Consider the following 13,831-nt stretch of genomic DNA (forward strand, 5'->3'; position numbering starts at 1 on the left):
CTAACCTTTTAAAGGAGGCTCCTTCTATTTACCTCAATAGAGGGTTAATCAAACAGGGCATGGAAGGAGAGCCAGAGCCTTCCTGGGAACAGCCAGCTGTTAGGATGGGGAAGACATGGCCAGGGTAAAGCCTTCTGTTCCATATGTGTTATTGGTGACACTGGCCTCCTATACACATCTCCTGAGGGAAATCCAGCGGGCTGCTCCTCTCCTGGGCACTCACCCTCCCTAGGCACTGAACCCCAATCCCTCCACCATCAGCTTGGCTACTCAGCTCCTCACCCCTTGTCTCCAGTGTCCAGTGTGCGGCCAGACCCACTCCCCTAAGGGATCCCCCAACCCCCTATCATCTCAGCGCTCTGGGACACTGCCCTGTCAGCTCCCAGACCAAGCCCCAGGCTCCCCAGCAAGCGTTAGGCCGATCCGCCACCAAGCTGCACCCTCTCCCGCAGCCACCCAGCCCCAGCCCAGCAGCAAACCTTGAGTCAGCGCCACCAGCCTCTGCACCTCTCCTCCTCTGCCTCCACTCTGCCCAGCTGGGGGAAGCTCAGGCACCACCTGAATAAGAAACCCCAGAGTCCTTACCGATGGTCAGCGTGTCACTTTCATGGTCGCTGCCCAGGCCAGCATCAGAACTGCTCTGAGAAACACTGTCCTCCTGATGGCAAAGAAGGAGGTAAGAATGGGTCAGGGACCGAGCAAGGTGCAGCTCCACCACCTTCACCTGGGGGCTTCCGAGAAGCTCTATCGTGTGAGAACCGGAGCAAAGAGCTTCTTCTGGGAGGCATGCAACTGGGCTGCCTTGGCTTCTGAGGCCACTGTCTGATCTGACACATGGGCTGTGTGCACGGGAAGCAGAGCTCTCAAAAGAGCTGTGGCCTGCCAGTGAGTGCCGTAACCAGGCCCTCCTCGACCGTCTTGGGCATGGGATTTACCTGCCTGGTTATCTAGCTCGGTGCTTCTCAAGCTTTAATTTGTGTTTCCTCACCAGAAGACCTTGTTAAAATGCAGATTCTGATTTAGTAAGTCTGCGTTGGGCCCAGGTTTCTGCATTTCTAATGAGCTCCCAAGTGATCCTGATGCTGTTCGTCTCAGACTGCACTTTGACTCACAAGACACTAGTTAAAAGGTAAATAAGTGGACAGGAGGTCAAGGTTGGGATGTAAGTGTTTTGGGTGCCAGTGTTTGAACACACAAATAAATCTCAGGCTTGTACTGCAGTACAGGGGAAAATGTACCTGGTTATTGGGCTCTGGTCCCACCTCTGTTATTCACTTGCTGGGTGACCTTGAATAAACTAAATCCCTATAAGCCTCACTTCTCTCATCTGGTATAATAATTGCAATACCTTCTTCCCAGGGTTGCTCTGTACTTTGAGGTGATAGATTAAAAAAAAAAAGTTTGCAAATGACAACAATGCTGCAACTATTATCATGATTTTCTTTTATGGCCAGAGTCTGCCAGATTGAGTGTCTGGCATGAAATCGGTGCTCAATATACATTTGCTGTTTTATAGTTTAAAAGTTAAGGTCAATAAGATTTAAAGGTAGTGAGCAGGCACAGCAGGGCATTCTTCAGCTAAGGCTCTTAACTCTTGGTAAGTCTTTCTTCTTCAACAAAATTAAGTCCTCTAAGGGCCTTCTCCATCACTCACTGTGTCTCCATAGGAAAAAGGAAATGGGATTCAACAGAGCTAGCACGACGGGAACAGAAGTCTCCAGAGATTTCCACGTAGGAGGTACGACGTGACTCCAAAGGGACACAGAGCAGGGAGATGGTGGCGTCAAGGTGGCAGAATGGGGCAGATGTGGACAAGCCACTCACAGCCAATGAGTCCCGACTCCCCGGACCCGGCACCAGCCCAGCAATGAGGCTGCAACTCACCTTTTTCAGGTACGACACAGTGCTACTGCTATTTCTGCACGAGCTGAGGGAGGACTCCACGTCCTTCTTGACCAGGGTCAGGTAGTAACCTGTCCCCAGCTGGTTCTTCAGGAACAGGGAGGAGCCCACGCAGCACAGCTTCCCATGGGAAATTATGGCAATCCTGTCCCCCAGGATGTCCGCTTCATCCATGTGGTGTGTGGAGAGAATAATGGTGCGGCCTGCCGGGGACAAACACAGGGACGAGGCACAGGTGAGGCCTGCTGTCCTCGCTCATTGCAGTGGCCAGAACTACAGAAATACAAGCAGGGGAAAGCCTGGGAGAAAGACCCCGAGGCCTGTGTGCTCATGAGCCCCAGGACGGCAGTGCTGTGAGGACGGCTGCTGCATCCTCACAGAATGAAGGACGGGAATGTTTATTTGGGAACTTGCTACATGCCAGCAGTGTGCTACGTGGTCTAGGTGCATTCTCATTTAACTTAATCCTTCGTAAGGTGGGCACTCCCACCATTATAGATAAAGAAGCTGAGGCAAGTTAAATGACTTTTCCAAGGTCTCGAGCCAGCTTGAGCTGACTCCAAACCCGTGCCCCTCGTACTATACCACCTTGCGTACCTTCTACCCCTCTAAGCTGACTGCACCTCTCCCATGCATTCATGTATTCATCCACTCTGTCAACACACAAGTTTAGTGCATCACGTGGGGCCAGAGATGAAAGACAACACAGCCTCAGCTCTTGGGAATCTCAGTCTATAGGAGACCATAATTATACTATACGTGTGAGAGTTCTAGGCTGGAGGGAGTCCTGGGGGCCCACAGGGATGCCCTTTATCCCCATTTCTCTTCTCCTTGCAGGCCCCTAGGGAATAAAGTGTAAACGTGAAGGGTCTTGGAAACCAGGCCTCCCACTTGCACACCAGGGCGGAGCTCAGAGCTCAGCTCCACGTTTTCCTGGAAAGCAATTCTGTTGCTCTACCAGGAACAGCCACGAGATACTCTTCCAGAGGCCCGCCCTCCCTCTCTCCCTCCTTTCCTCCCTCCCTCCCCGTCCCAGCCCAGAAGGCAGAGTAAATACACATCAGTTACCGTGTCGATATTTCAGCAGCAGCTCCCATATTCCCCTGCGGGAGTACGGGTCCACGCCAGCTGTGGGCTCATCCAGAATGACAACCTTGGATCCCCCAACAAAGGCCAAGGCCACAGACAGCTTTCTCTGCATTCCACCTATGGGAGAGAGGAGACAGGATCCAGGGCCAGCCCCAGTGAGTGACAGCAGAGGTGGCAAAAGAGGGATGGAGGTGCCCACCTGGGGACAAGCCCGGAACACATTTCTGACCCACCCTCCCACTTCCCCGGGAAGCCGGGGACACGGCAGTAGCTGTATTTCTTGTGTGTGTGTAGTCGGGGGCGGGGGGCTGCGTTGGAGGAGGAAGGCAGCTCTGGGTCTCACCTGACAGCTGACTTGTTTTGCTTTTCAGTTTGCTTGGCGGCAAACCAACATCCAGGGCCATCTGCTCCATGTCTGCTTTCACGTGCTTCTCCGAGAGCCCTTTCAGGCGGGCGTAAAACCAGATGTGCTCTTCAACAGTCAGCCTGGGGACAGAGGGGCAGGTCGGCTCCGGGCCCCCAGGACACACAGAACACAGTGTCTCCTCCCCCAGAACACGACAGGCACATTTTTCTTTCTCCACTTTTTTTTTTTCTAACTTTATCAATTTCTGAAAAATAATCTCCAGGAAGGATTCAAGGTAGAACAGCAGTGAGCAGTCACATGAGCTACTTGAGAAGCCAAAGCAGCAAGGCGACAGGTCACGTCCACCCGATTCCCCGCTGGCCTGGTCCCCGCGCATCAGGCAGTGGCAGGTCCTCAAAGGGCGCCCTCCCCAAGGCCCCACCAACCAAGAAGCTGCCTCGGCCTTAGCCTGGAGCAGCCCTCCTGAACCTCGAAGCACTTCAGCCCTGAGAGAAGGGGGGGCCCCTGTGGAGGACACAAGCCCGGGCTGCTCACTGTAGATGAGAGGAAACTGGGGCCCAGAAGGGGGATGCCCTCACCCAAGGTCACAGAGCTCATGTCTCTCTCTGCTCATCATGGCGGCTCCCTGCTTGGTGATGGGCAGGCTGAACGGGGGCAAAAGTTCTGAGCAGGAAACATGGGACCCATGTATCAAGGGCCCTGAGGTACTGCCAGGTGAGAGCTGTGGTGGTCTCAGGGAGGGTGTGCGGGGAGAGAGGATGTCCTTACTCCAGAAGGACAGGAATGGAGAGCACCGTTTCCCAGGCTTCCATCCACCAGCTGGACTGATATAACATCCCCCACCCCACAATTCTCTTACTTTTCCAACGTCAAAGGACGACCTGGTCTCAACACATCCAGGAAGGTGAGGCCTGCTACCCCCAAAGGTGGTAAAAGGCTGAAGCCTCACTCTACCCGTGGCTCATGACACACCTCCAAAGAGGGTGTGCTGGTACTCACATGTCAAACAGCACGTTATGCTGGGGACAGACCCCCAGGTTCTGCCGGATGGTGCTCATCTCGGAGCGAATGTCTTTCCCCAGGATGTAGGCAGTGCCCGAGGTGGGAGGGAACAACCCGGTCAGGATCGACCTAAGGACAAAAACGTTAAAGTACAGGAGTCAGCATTGGCCCTCCTGCCCTGAAGCTCCACTCCAGGCTGCAGCGTCCGGGCAGACGGCAGAGGCAGCAACCCTCCAGCCCCTTTCCTTCCTAATGGACTCCAACAGACCCCGACACAGCGAAGGAGTCTCTGCTTCAGTGAACAGCTAGGAGTGGGCCTATGTGTTGGAAATGGCAGTTTCAGCACAAGCATTTTTTAAATGAAGATTCCAATTTACAATGGGAAGTACACTTTAAAGCATATATACTTTTTATACTTAAAATCATGTCCAAGTAAAAGGGACAAAGCAGAACAAATGATTCAAAGATAAAAGTAATTTGTGTGTTTGGCAGTTAGGATTTTTGTGCACCTTTTAAAGAGTTTCCGCAATGTTCATAATATATTGATTTTGTGTGTTAAAAATATATAAAAGAAAAACAGGAGGAAGAGATTACCTCCTCCCCCACCAAAATGCCCTCTGCAATGGCTGACGGACCTCATTGAAAGCCACTGAGGTAACTCTGGTGTGTTTATAGCCTGTGCTCCCTTCTGAAGCTGTCCATTATAAGGTCCTTATAGGTCCCAGAGAAGGCAATCATACAGCCAACCAGCTGCCCAGCTGTCGCTCACATCTGCTTAGAGACAGAGTTCCTGGAAATCACTTCCTCCCACCAGTAGAGCCAAGCTTTCTTTCCACATTCTTGCCTCACAGTTCTGACCAAACCAACTCCAAAGGAGACCCTTTCTCAGACTTGTCACAGTCTCAGGTTCCAAAAACACTGCAGAATTCTGAGAACCGAAGGGGAAAGGTCATCTAAAGGCCCCCAGCCTATTTTAACCTGAAGAAATAATATCTAGAGAAAAACCAGCATTTGGAAAGCACTCTCGTGATTAGATAATATTTTTACATTCATCAATTCCTCATATGCTCTGCCCTCGGCCCGGTAACCAAGGCAATGTTCTTAGGTATGAATTTCTAACTGTAGGACAGAAGCTTCCTGTGGCTGATTCTGAGAAAGCCACACCCTCTTCTTACATGGTGGTGGTCTTCCCAGCTCCATTGTGGCCCAGGAAGGAGGTGATCTGGCCCTCATAGAAATTCAAGGCCAGGCCATCAACTGCCACCTTCATGCCATCTCGGTAAACCTTCATCAGGTTCTGAATGGACACGCCCAGCTTCAGGTGGGTGGGTTCCTCCTCCATGCAGACTGTGAGAAGACACAGGATGGAAATGAGCCCACAGAAGACACTGACGAGTGGAGTGTCAAGACGCAGGGGGCGGTGCTTGCACTTTTACAAGTGTCCTCTCTCCACGGCTATTTCTGGTTTCTCAGGCAGACAGGCAACAAATATTTATCTAGGGCCTATCTGGGCACTAGTGTTGGTGATGGGAATACAGTGATAAAGGTGCAGAGAGGAGGCTGGGGAAGAAGAGAAGGAACAGCAGGAGAAGCAGCTGGCACAGCGGGCAAGGGCGGGTGGTAAGGAAACTCGTGAGCTATGCTAAGGAACATCATACTTCACCACTAGCAACTGGGGGAAGGGCACAGAAGAGATCAGCAGGGGAGCGACTTATGAACGACTTAGGAAGCTATACCGAACACAAAGAGTTCCCCTCGTCAGGGCTTCCCTGGTGGCGCAGTGGTTGAGAGTCCTCCTGCCAATGCAGGGGACACGGGTTCGTGCCCCGGTCCGGGAAGATCCCACATGCCGTGGAGCGGCTGGGCCCGTGAGCCATGGCCGCTGAGCCTGCGCGTCCGGAGCCTGTGCTCCGCAGCGGGAGAGGCCACAACAGTGAGAGGCCCGTGTACCACAAAAAAAAAAAAAAAAAAAAGAGTTCCCCTCCAAGAACTTGAGCAAACAAGCCCAGAAGGCAGAGCCTTTGCTGAACTGTGAGCATCACTACCTACAGTCAGAAGCCAGGAGAGGATGTGCGCTCTGGGTAATGCAGGGTGAGAACATTAAGAAGCACGAGCTCTGTGGCAGCCACTTGGTGTCAGCCTGCACAGGCTCATGCGTCTGTCATCAGGACAAGGCAGGCAGAAAGGTTATGGCTCCATAACCACGGCTGTCTTTACCTCTTCTTTCTAGCTGTCAGGATAGTATGAAAAGTATGTGTATATGTGTTTGGGGGGATGGGGTGGGCGGAGGTGAAGGCAGAGATCAAGAGCCACTTTATTTAGAAGCCAAAAGAACAAAGGAAATGCCCCTTAGAAACCCAGATAGTGACTCCCCGGTAAGTCAACAGCACTGGACACAAATGCATGGGAGGATTTGGAAAGGGTCACTTCAGGGGATTTCTCCGCCCCTAAGGTGGTTTTAGGCTCTTCAGGCCGAGAGCCACCCCTTGCGCCCCACAGCCAGCAGGGGCAGCAGCACTGCAGTTAAGGGGAGGGCGGGTCAGCAGAACTTACTTTCTGATGTTCCCTTTTGGCTGAAACCAGGCTGGCTCTTCTCATTGCTTTCCTCGCCAAACCAGTAGGACTTAGTACAAGGGAAATACCAGGGCCTGGGGATTCCATATTGGCCTGAAAGCGAAGCACAGGTGTAAGCAAAGCTCAGCAACGCCCCAGCATCCCCGAGGTGTCCCAGCCAGACATAGCCTCCTTGACTCTCTCCTTGACACAGCCTTTGGAGACAGGACAAAATGGACTGGAGGTGGGGGAGGAGAGGCACTAACATTTGCTGAGATCTCCTGTGTATGACAAACATCTTGCACTTCTCTGAATCTTTCCTGCAACCCCACGAGGCAGGTATCATCCCCACTTTAGAGATGAAGAAACTGAGGGATAAGTAGCCTACTCAAGATCACTCAGCCAGTAAAGTGGAGGACCCAGAATTTGAACCCAGATCTGTATGATACAAAGTTGCATATCCAATGTGGGAAGTTCAGGTAGGGTACGTAAAAAACATTTCACATACACTGCCTTAGAGAAAAATCAGTAGGTGAAACCAGAAAGAGTTAAACCTCACTCTCTCAGAATTTGATCTTCTATGAAAATGTATCCAAGGCAGGTCTTGGTCAAGGAGATTTATTAAGGGAAGTATAAAAATGAATTTTTATGAATAATAATTCGATTAAAGCACGGGCAAGGGCTGAGAGCCAGTGTATCTTATTATTCACAAGCTGTACTCAGGAAACAGAACCTTTGCTGGTGTAATTCAGGGGATACAGAATTAGAGACCTGGGTCAGCATTGGGAGGACTCTCCTGGGCTGGCCGACCCAGTGTGACCCACCTGGGTTCACCTCCAAGCACCTACTCTTACCAGCTTTGTGGCCACAGGCAAGTTATTTAACTTCTTCGGGTCATAGTTCTCTCATTTGCAAAAACTGGCTAGAACAGTAACTCCCTCAGAGTAGTCTTCTGAGGATTAAATGAACCAAAGTATGTAAAACACTTTGCACAGTGCCTGGCACACAGTGCTCAAGAAACAAGAGCTAGGGCTTCCCTGGTGGCACAGTGGTTGAGAGTCCGCCTGCCGATGCAGGGGACACGGGTTCATGCCCTGGTCCGGGAGGATCCCACATGCCGCGGAGCGGCTGGGCCCGTGAGCCATGGCCGCTGAGCCTGCGCGTCCGGAGCCTGTGCTCCGCAACAGGAGAGGCCACAACAGTGAGAGGCCTGCGTACCGCAAAAAAAAAAAAAAAAAAAAAAGAAACGAGCTATGTCAGTACTAAGAACTGTACATTTAATATCAGCTGCTTCTCCTTGGAGACTATGTGTTTGCCATAGGTCTAAAGCCCTAACCACTTTCCAAGGAGACCCAGGCCCTGCAGAAATTCCAGCACAAAGGAAGGAAAGCACTACAGCTAGAAATTTCATTTCCCTGGCTGATGTCTAAAGCAGTGTGGAAGCTCAGTGTACCTGGAAACACAGCCTCGGTGTACCACGTCATCACCCCGTAGAGGAAGGTGTCAAACAGCATCATGGAGACCGAGGTGGTGAGGTTGAAGCCATCTTCCTCCACGGGGCTCTCAAAAAGGTTGTCCCATTGCACCCCAATGCCCTGCTCCTCAAAAAGGGCAAAGTACTCACAGCCAAACCCAAAAGCCACAGGAGACAGCAGGCTCTGTGAGAAAGATGCAGAAGTCACTCATCCATCTCCTTGTTTCTCATTTTCCTACCACTGCTAATGTAAACGTCACCTGGAGAAAGGTGAATTTGCCAAATGGATCAATTGCAAGATATGGAAATATTTATCTACAGAGTCCCTTTAGGGGAGTGGGCTCCCTGGCAGCATATAAAGTGATTCTATTTATAAGCACTCATTATGCTCACACATTTCAGAAATGCATGTATGATGGAATGTAAAACTTTTAGAATTCTATGCTTCCAAAGATGCCTCAAGGGCTCAGCAATCCTGTACCTTTTACACACACACACGGTCCTCTCAAGCTCCCTGCTCGGCCAGTGATGGCTCAGTGTCATAGGAGCCTGTCTGGGGCTGCTGATGTCTAACGGGTCCAGACAGAGGCACCTGGAGCATCCTGCAAAAAACTCAGGACAACTCAGTCTTATAAGGACTTGCACACCCTCAAAGGCCTCTCCTCCTCTGTACAAGGGAGGGGAGTGAAGTCCGGGATTTGCAGGGAGATGGAGCACCTGCTCCTCAGTCTTGAAATTCAGAAAATATTACTCAAGTGAAACTCCATACTGGACACAAGGGAGACAAGAGTCCAGAAGGAGCCATCTCTGATCTCAAGAGCTTTCAGTTCTATCTGTGGCTGTGACTTTGTGGCGAGCTTAACATGGCCAACAGAGCTGGGAGACAAAAGGTAGAGCTGGCCTCTATTGTCTAAAGGCATTCCCCAGTGCCACTGACCACATGCAGTGCAGTCTGGCTCCCTAAAAAATACCATTTGATTCAATTCAACCAGTGTTCACTCAGAGGACTAAAAATAAACAATTGAATAAGACACAGTCCCTGCCTTCAAGGAGCATAGAATCCAGAACTGAGGTTCAAGTCCCGTTGGAAAGAGAATCTCCTATCTTCTGTTCTCAGCTTGGACTATAAAGCAGAAGTGAAATACCAGGTGCGGCTGTGACTGCAGCTACTGCATAAGGGCCAGAGTTACTCACCGCAAAGATCTTGAGTGTGAAGCCCACGTAGTCTTGCCACGCCACGCACAGGACATAGGGCAGGTACAGCATGAAGTAAATGATGCCTCCACAGGCTGCCGCCAGGTTGGCTCTGGAGAAGAGCGTGCTGATCAGAAAGCACTGCAGGATGGTCACCACGGCGAACACGGACAGAAAGATAAACACCACACTGGGGTCGCTGTAGGGCAGCAGGTTTCCTAACTGGGAAGGAAGAGACCCAATAAGACTGTCAATAAGCAATGATCTATGGGAAGCAGCCAGGGCTTATTCCTGCTCATCTTAAAGACAATACAGAGGAACGGTGCTGTTCATTTTTCTGATGAGTGAACTGAAATCTACTGAAGGGAAATGACTAGCCCAAGACCACACATCAAAGTCATGGTAGAGCCAGAAACAAAACAAAGTCCAGGCTTGATATTCACCAAGGTTCATCTCAACAGACAATTTTGTTCTTTGTTTTTCCAAGAAATAGTATCATCTGGATTCTCCTTCTTCTATAAGGACTAGGACTCTTGGCACCAAGAAAGAATTGTGGGAGAAAACATCCCACATGGCTTCTCCCTCCGAAAGCCATGGAAAATGGTCAGGCCATCTTAACATCCCCCATGAGAACCTGCTATGGATTCTGGATCCCCACAATCATCCAAACTCTGTGGACTCTTCAAGTGTCTCTCTAGCAGTTGGTTCTATTTCAGCAGGACCCACCAGCACTCAGCTGTCACAGAGTGGCTCTCACCCACCAGCCACAGGACCTCCACCCCAGCCACATAGCTCAGCCCTGGCAGTCAGACATCAGAGCGTGAGGGGGGCTTGACTTTAGCAAGAACTGCTCTGCCACAGTGTCGGGTGACCCCAGTGAAGTCCTTAACCTTCCTTGGCCTCATTTCCTTGTATGTTAAATGGGTTATTTAGTGAGGATATCACAAGACAGCACACGTATGTGCTTTACACAGTGCTTGGCAATCAGTAAGTGCTCATTTGTAATGAATAGTAGCTGGTATTAAATTAAATGTTACTTCCTTTCCCTTTGTACCCCTCCGCTTTTAAAAACATTTATTTTTTTAAACAATGCATCCTTAAATGAAACGATTGTGGAAAAAAATGGCATATAAACCTATTAACGTAAGGGGTGGACACAGAACTGCACTGTACAGAGTCCCCTTCAAGGAAGGACTTGTTGCCTGGCTGTCAGCAGACAGCCTCAGGTGTCAACCCCTCTAGGTTTGTCCCAGCTGCAGACAGCTGCCTGGCCCTGGGGCATACCCTTCCAATGACTAATTGAAGGGCCTGGGTCTATGGGGTGTCAGGGAGGGAGGCCTTGGGGTAACCTAAAGGGCTGGACGTTTCAGCTCCGCGGGAAGAGTGCCCGGGGGGTTGGCCGTGCGTCACAGTTCAACTCCTCCCTCTGCTCAATCCTGTATCCTCCCCACCCCTTCTAGAGGTGTGGATCCCTAAGAAATACCCATACCCAAACTCTGCCTCAGCCTCTGATTCCAGAAAATCCTAACGTGCAACAATATGCTATGCTTCTGAGTATGGTTTTTAGAAATTCTGGCAGAATTACCACCTAACACATCTAGGAAAATGAGTAACTCTCAGATGCTGCCATGAACCATTGCCTACAGCATGGCGTAGTTACGCTTGTGCTCACCTGGGACACAAGACCCCTAGGTTCAGTCCTGCTTAGCTGCTAACCAGCTGGGTTGACGCTGGACAAGTTGCTGCCCTTCTCTCAGTCTCCCCTTCCGCAACTATAAAATGAGGGAATTGCAGGGAACAGCACATATGACCCCTTCCCTTCCAAAGAATCCGTGCCTTTCTTCTGCTCACATAGCCCGTGGCGGGCAGGGAGGGGCCGGTGAGGCAGCCTTACTTTCAGGATGACCACCAGCAGGCCGGCGCTCACAAGCAGGGGGATGAGGCTGCTGATGAACCAGCTGAACCAGAGGATGCTGTTGTCTAGGCCCATGATGCGCATGGTCTCCTTCAGCCGCGCCTCCTTCTCGTACACGATGCCCTTGATGATCACAGCCACAGAGTAAATCCAGGCCAACGTCATGAAGAGGGGCATTGACCGGCTCATGACCCGCAGGAAGCTGGAAGGGCCGGGGGGGGAGGAGTAAAGGTGAGTGTAAGTCAGGCTCCTGGGCCAACACCTCTGGGTCTGCATGCAAGAGAAAGCACCAGTACTGCACCCGAGACGGGCAGACCTGTGCACCCTGACAGTTACGCTTCGTGAGTGGGGTAACGCAGTGATGAAACTACTAACAAAGTGATGCCAAAGAAAACTTCTTTGAGGGCTGGCTTTAGTAACCAGATAGCTCTCAGATGTCACTAAGCTAAATGGGGGTGATTTTAAAGTACTAACACAAACCCAACAAAACCAAAAAACTGACTCATTCTGTCATGAAAGTTCAACATCTTCAAGGTCACCTCACTATCAGCTTGCCTTGCATAACTGTTAACGACAGATGGTGCAGAAATACACTTCAGGCAGCTCTTGTCAGTAATATTTCAGATTTCCAAAGTAGAACAGGAAATGCAGTGAAGTAGAAGGAACACAGAATCTGGACTCTGAAACTCAAGGTTCAAGTCTCAGCTTTACCACTTATGCATTTACTGGCTACGTGACAACAGGCAAAGGCTCTGAATGCCTCTGACCTCTCATCGTGTTCCCATCTTAATATATCCTTTCTAGAGTAAATCTTGGTTTAGGGGGTCTTTGGAAAAGTCTTCCTTTGGAAAATACTGGCTAATCTTTCTGAAGGTGAAAAACAAGATAAATCCAGGTGACCTAGAAGAGCTAGAGTGAGCTTTGCAAGGAAATGGGTTGTTCAATGCAAAGCAGGGAGAAATACAAGGAGAGGAACCCTGCTCCTTCTGCACTCTGATCTCTACATACACACTCTCCCTCACACAACAGAGAATAAGAGAGTTTCCAGAATTCAGAAGAGACATGACATATTTCAGATGCTTGCAATAACTACACCTCTGCCTATTCTCTCTCTCTCACAAGAAATCACTGGCTCCAAAGGCACAGTCCCCACAGTGAGAACCTGGCAGCACAGTGACTAAGCACTAAAAGATTATCTAAAATGTCTAAGATAAAAAGGCCTTGTTCGGTTTTATTTGCATTGTTTGAAAATGTGGTTTACCACTTATAGAGAGGAAGAAGAAAAACTGACACAAAGTCTGCTTTTATAGGTCTAGAACGCTGTGCCTCTGTGTCTGGGGGACGTGAGGATGTGTGGATGTGTTTGGCATGTGCTCGTCATGACACATTTTAAACTTGCAGATTGGGCTGATTTTCACTGAAAGGATAGAGTATAGAAAAATAAAAGTTCTGGTAACCATGGACTAGAAAGGAGTGAGGATTACTGGTGATGGGGCTCAAACTGTCAGCTACCTACATCTGGCATCTTATTTCCTGAAATTTGCACAGAATTTCAAAAACAATTTTTTTTTTTTTGCAGTAGCTGCAATCTTGTTTTAACCAATTTTTTGACCCGTGTCAATATACATATAAAATAAATATAATCATTCTGTTTCCTCCCTTGACGTGTGTGTGTGTGTACACACCACCTGGGGACAGTGTTAACCAGTTAAGCAAAGGTGGTGGCTCGCTGGTAACTTACATGTCATCAACGTAACAGGGGTAAGGCATCTGCTGCATGTAGATGCCAGTTTTCTTCTCTGTGCCTGTCAGCACCCGGATGATTGCCTGCTCCACCACATCCTGCAAGTACGCGAAGCCCCCCCAGACGTACCGCATGTCCTCAAAGGGGTCAGCCCGAGGACCGGGGTCCCAGTACCTTAAATCAAACCACAGGCGATCAAGCATTCCTTAGAACCATACAATAAAAAAATTCAGTCACCCACAATCCTACCACCATTACGAAGCCACTTTTCTTATTTCTGTGTCTTACTTTCTGGTCTCAGCTGACACGTACACGTTTTTAAATATAATCAGAATGAGCAAACCACTTGCTGGTTTGGGTTTTCACCCCCCTCCATTAGCTCCCTAACATTGCAACAAGTAGATGGGCCAAAATTTACTTAACCATTCCCTTTTATCTTGCTTATTTGCTCCCTTTTATAGAAAGGGATAGTGCTAGCACAGAGAACCCAATGTCTTTTTTTCCTGTTGATTTAATTCCTCAGGACTAATTCCCTTGAATGGAAATGCTGAACCAAAAGATAATAATATCTTAAGACCTTTGAAATAGTTG

The 13,831-nt window shown here is 49.7% G+C and overlaps 1 protein-coding gene across 1 annotated transcript in view; it reads right to left on the reverse strand.

Moving 5' to 3' along the window:
• ABCA1 (ATP binding cassette subfamily A member 1) overlaps window positions 1-13,831 on the reverse strand; it is a gene marked incomplete at its 3' end in the record, with an annotated part of 136,627 nt that overhangs the window by 31,339 nt on the left and 91,457 nt on the right. The window contains exons 14-24 of the mRNA XM_079705857.1: window positions 13,238-13,414; window positions 11,476-11,698; window positions 9,582-9,803; window positions 8,367-8,571; window positions 6,914-7,027; window positions 5,536-5,707; window positions 4,358-4,489; window positions 3,335-3,477; window positions 2,971-3,108; window positions 1,885-2,105; window positions 586-658 (exon numbers count right to left, since the gene is read on the reverse strand). Of these exons, the coding sequence (XP_079561983.1) occupies window positions 586-658; window positions 1,885-2,105; window positions 2,971-3,108; window positions 3,335-3,477; window positions 4,358-4,489; window positions 5,536-5,707; window positions 6,914-7,027; window positions 8,367-8,571; window positions 9,582-9,803; window positions 11,476-11,698; window positions 13,238-13,414 (1,820 nt within the window). The remainder of the gene's footprint in view (window positions 1-585; window positions 659-1,884; window positions 2,106-2,970; window positions 3,109-3,334; window positions 3,478-4,357; window positions 4,490-5,535; window positions 5,708-6,913; window positions 7,028-8,366; window positions 8,572-9,581; window positions 9,804-11,475; window positions 11,699-13,237; window positions 13,415-13,831) is intronic.

The sequence above is a fragment of the Hyperoodon ampullatus genome, assembly GCF_949752795.1.
Source record: "Hyperoodon ampullatus genome assembly, chromosome: 6".
In the NCBI taxonomy this organism is placed as follows: Eukaryota; Metazoa; Chordata; class Mammalia; order Artiodactyla; family Ziphiidae; genus Hyperoodon; species Hyperoodon ampullatus.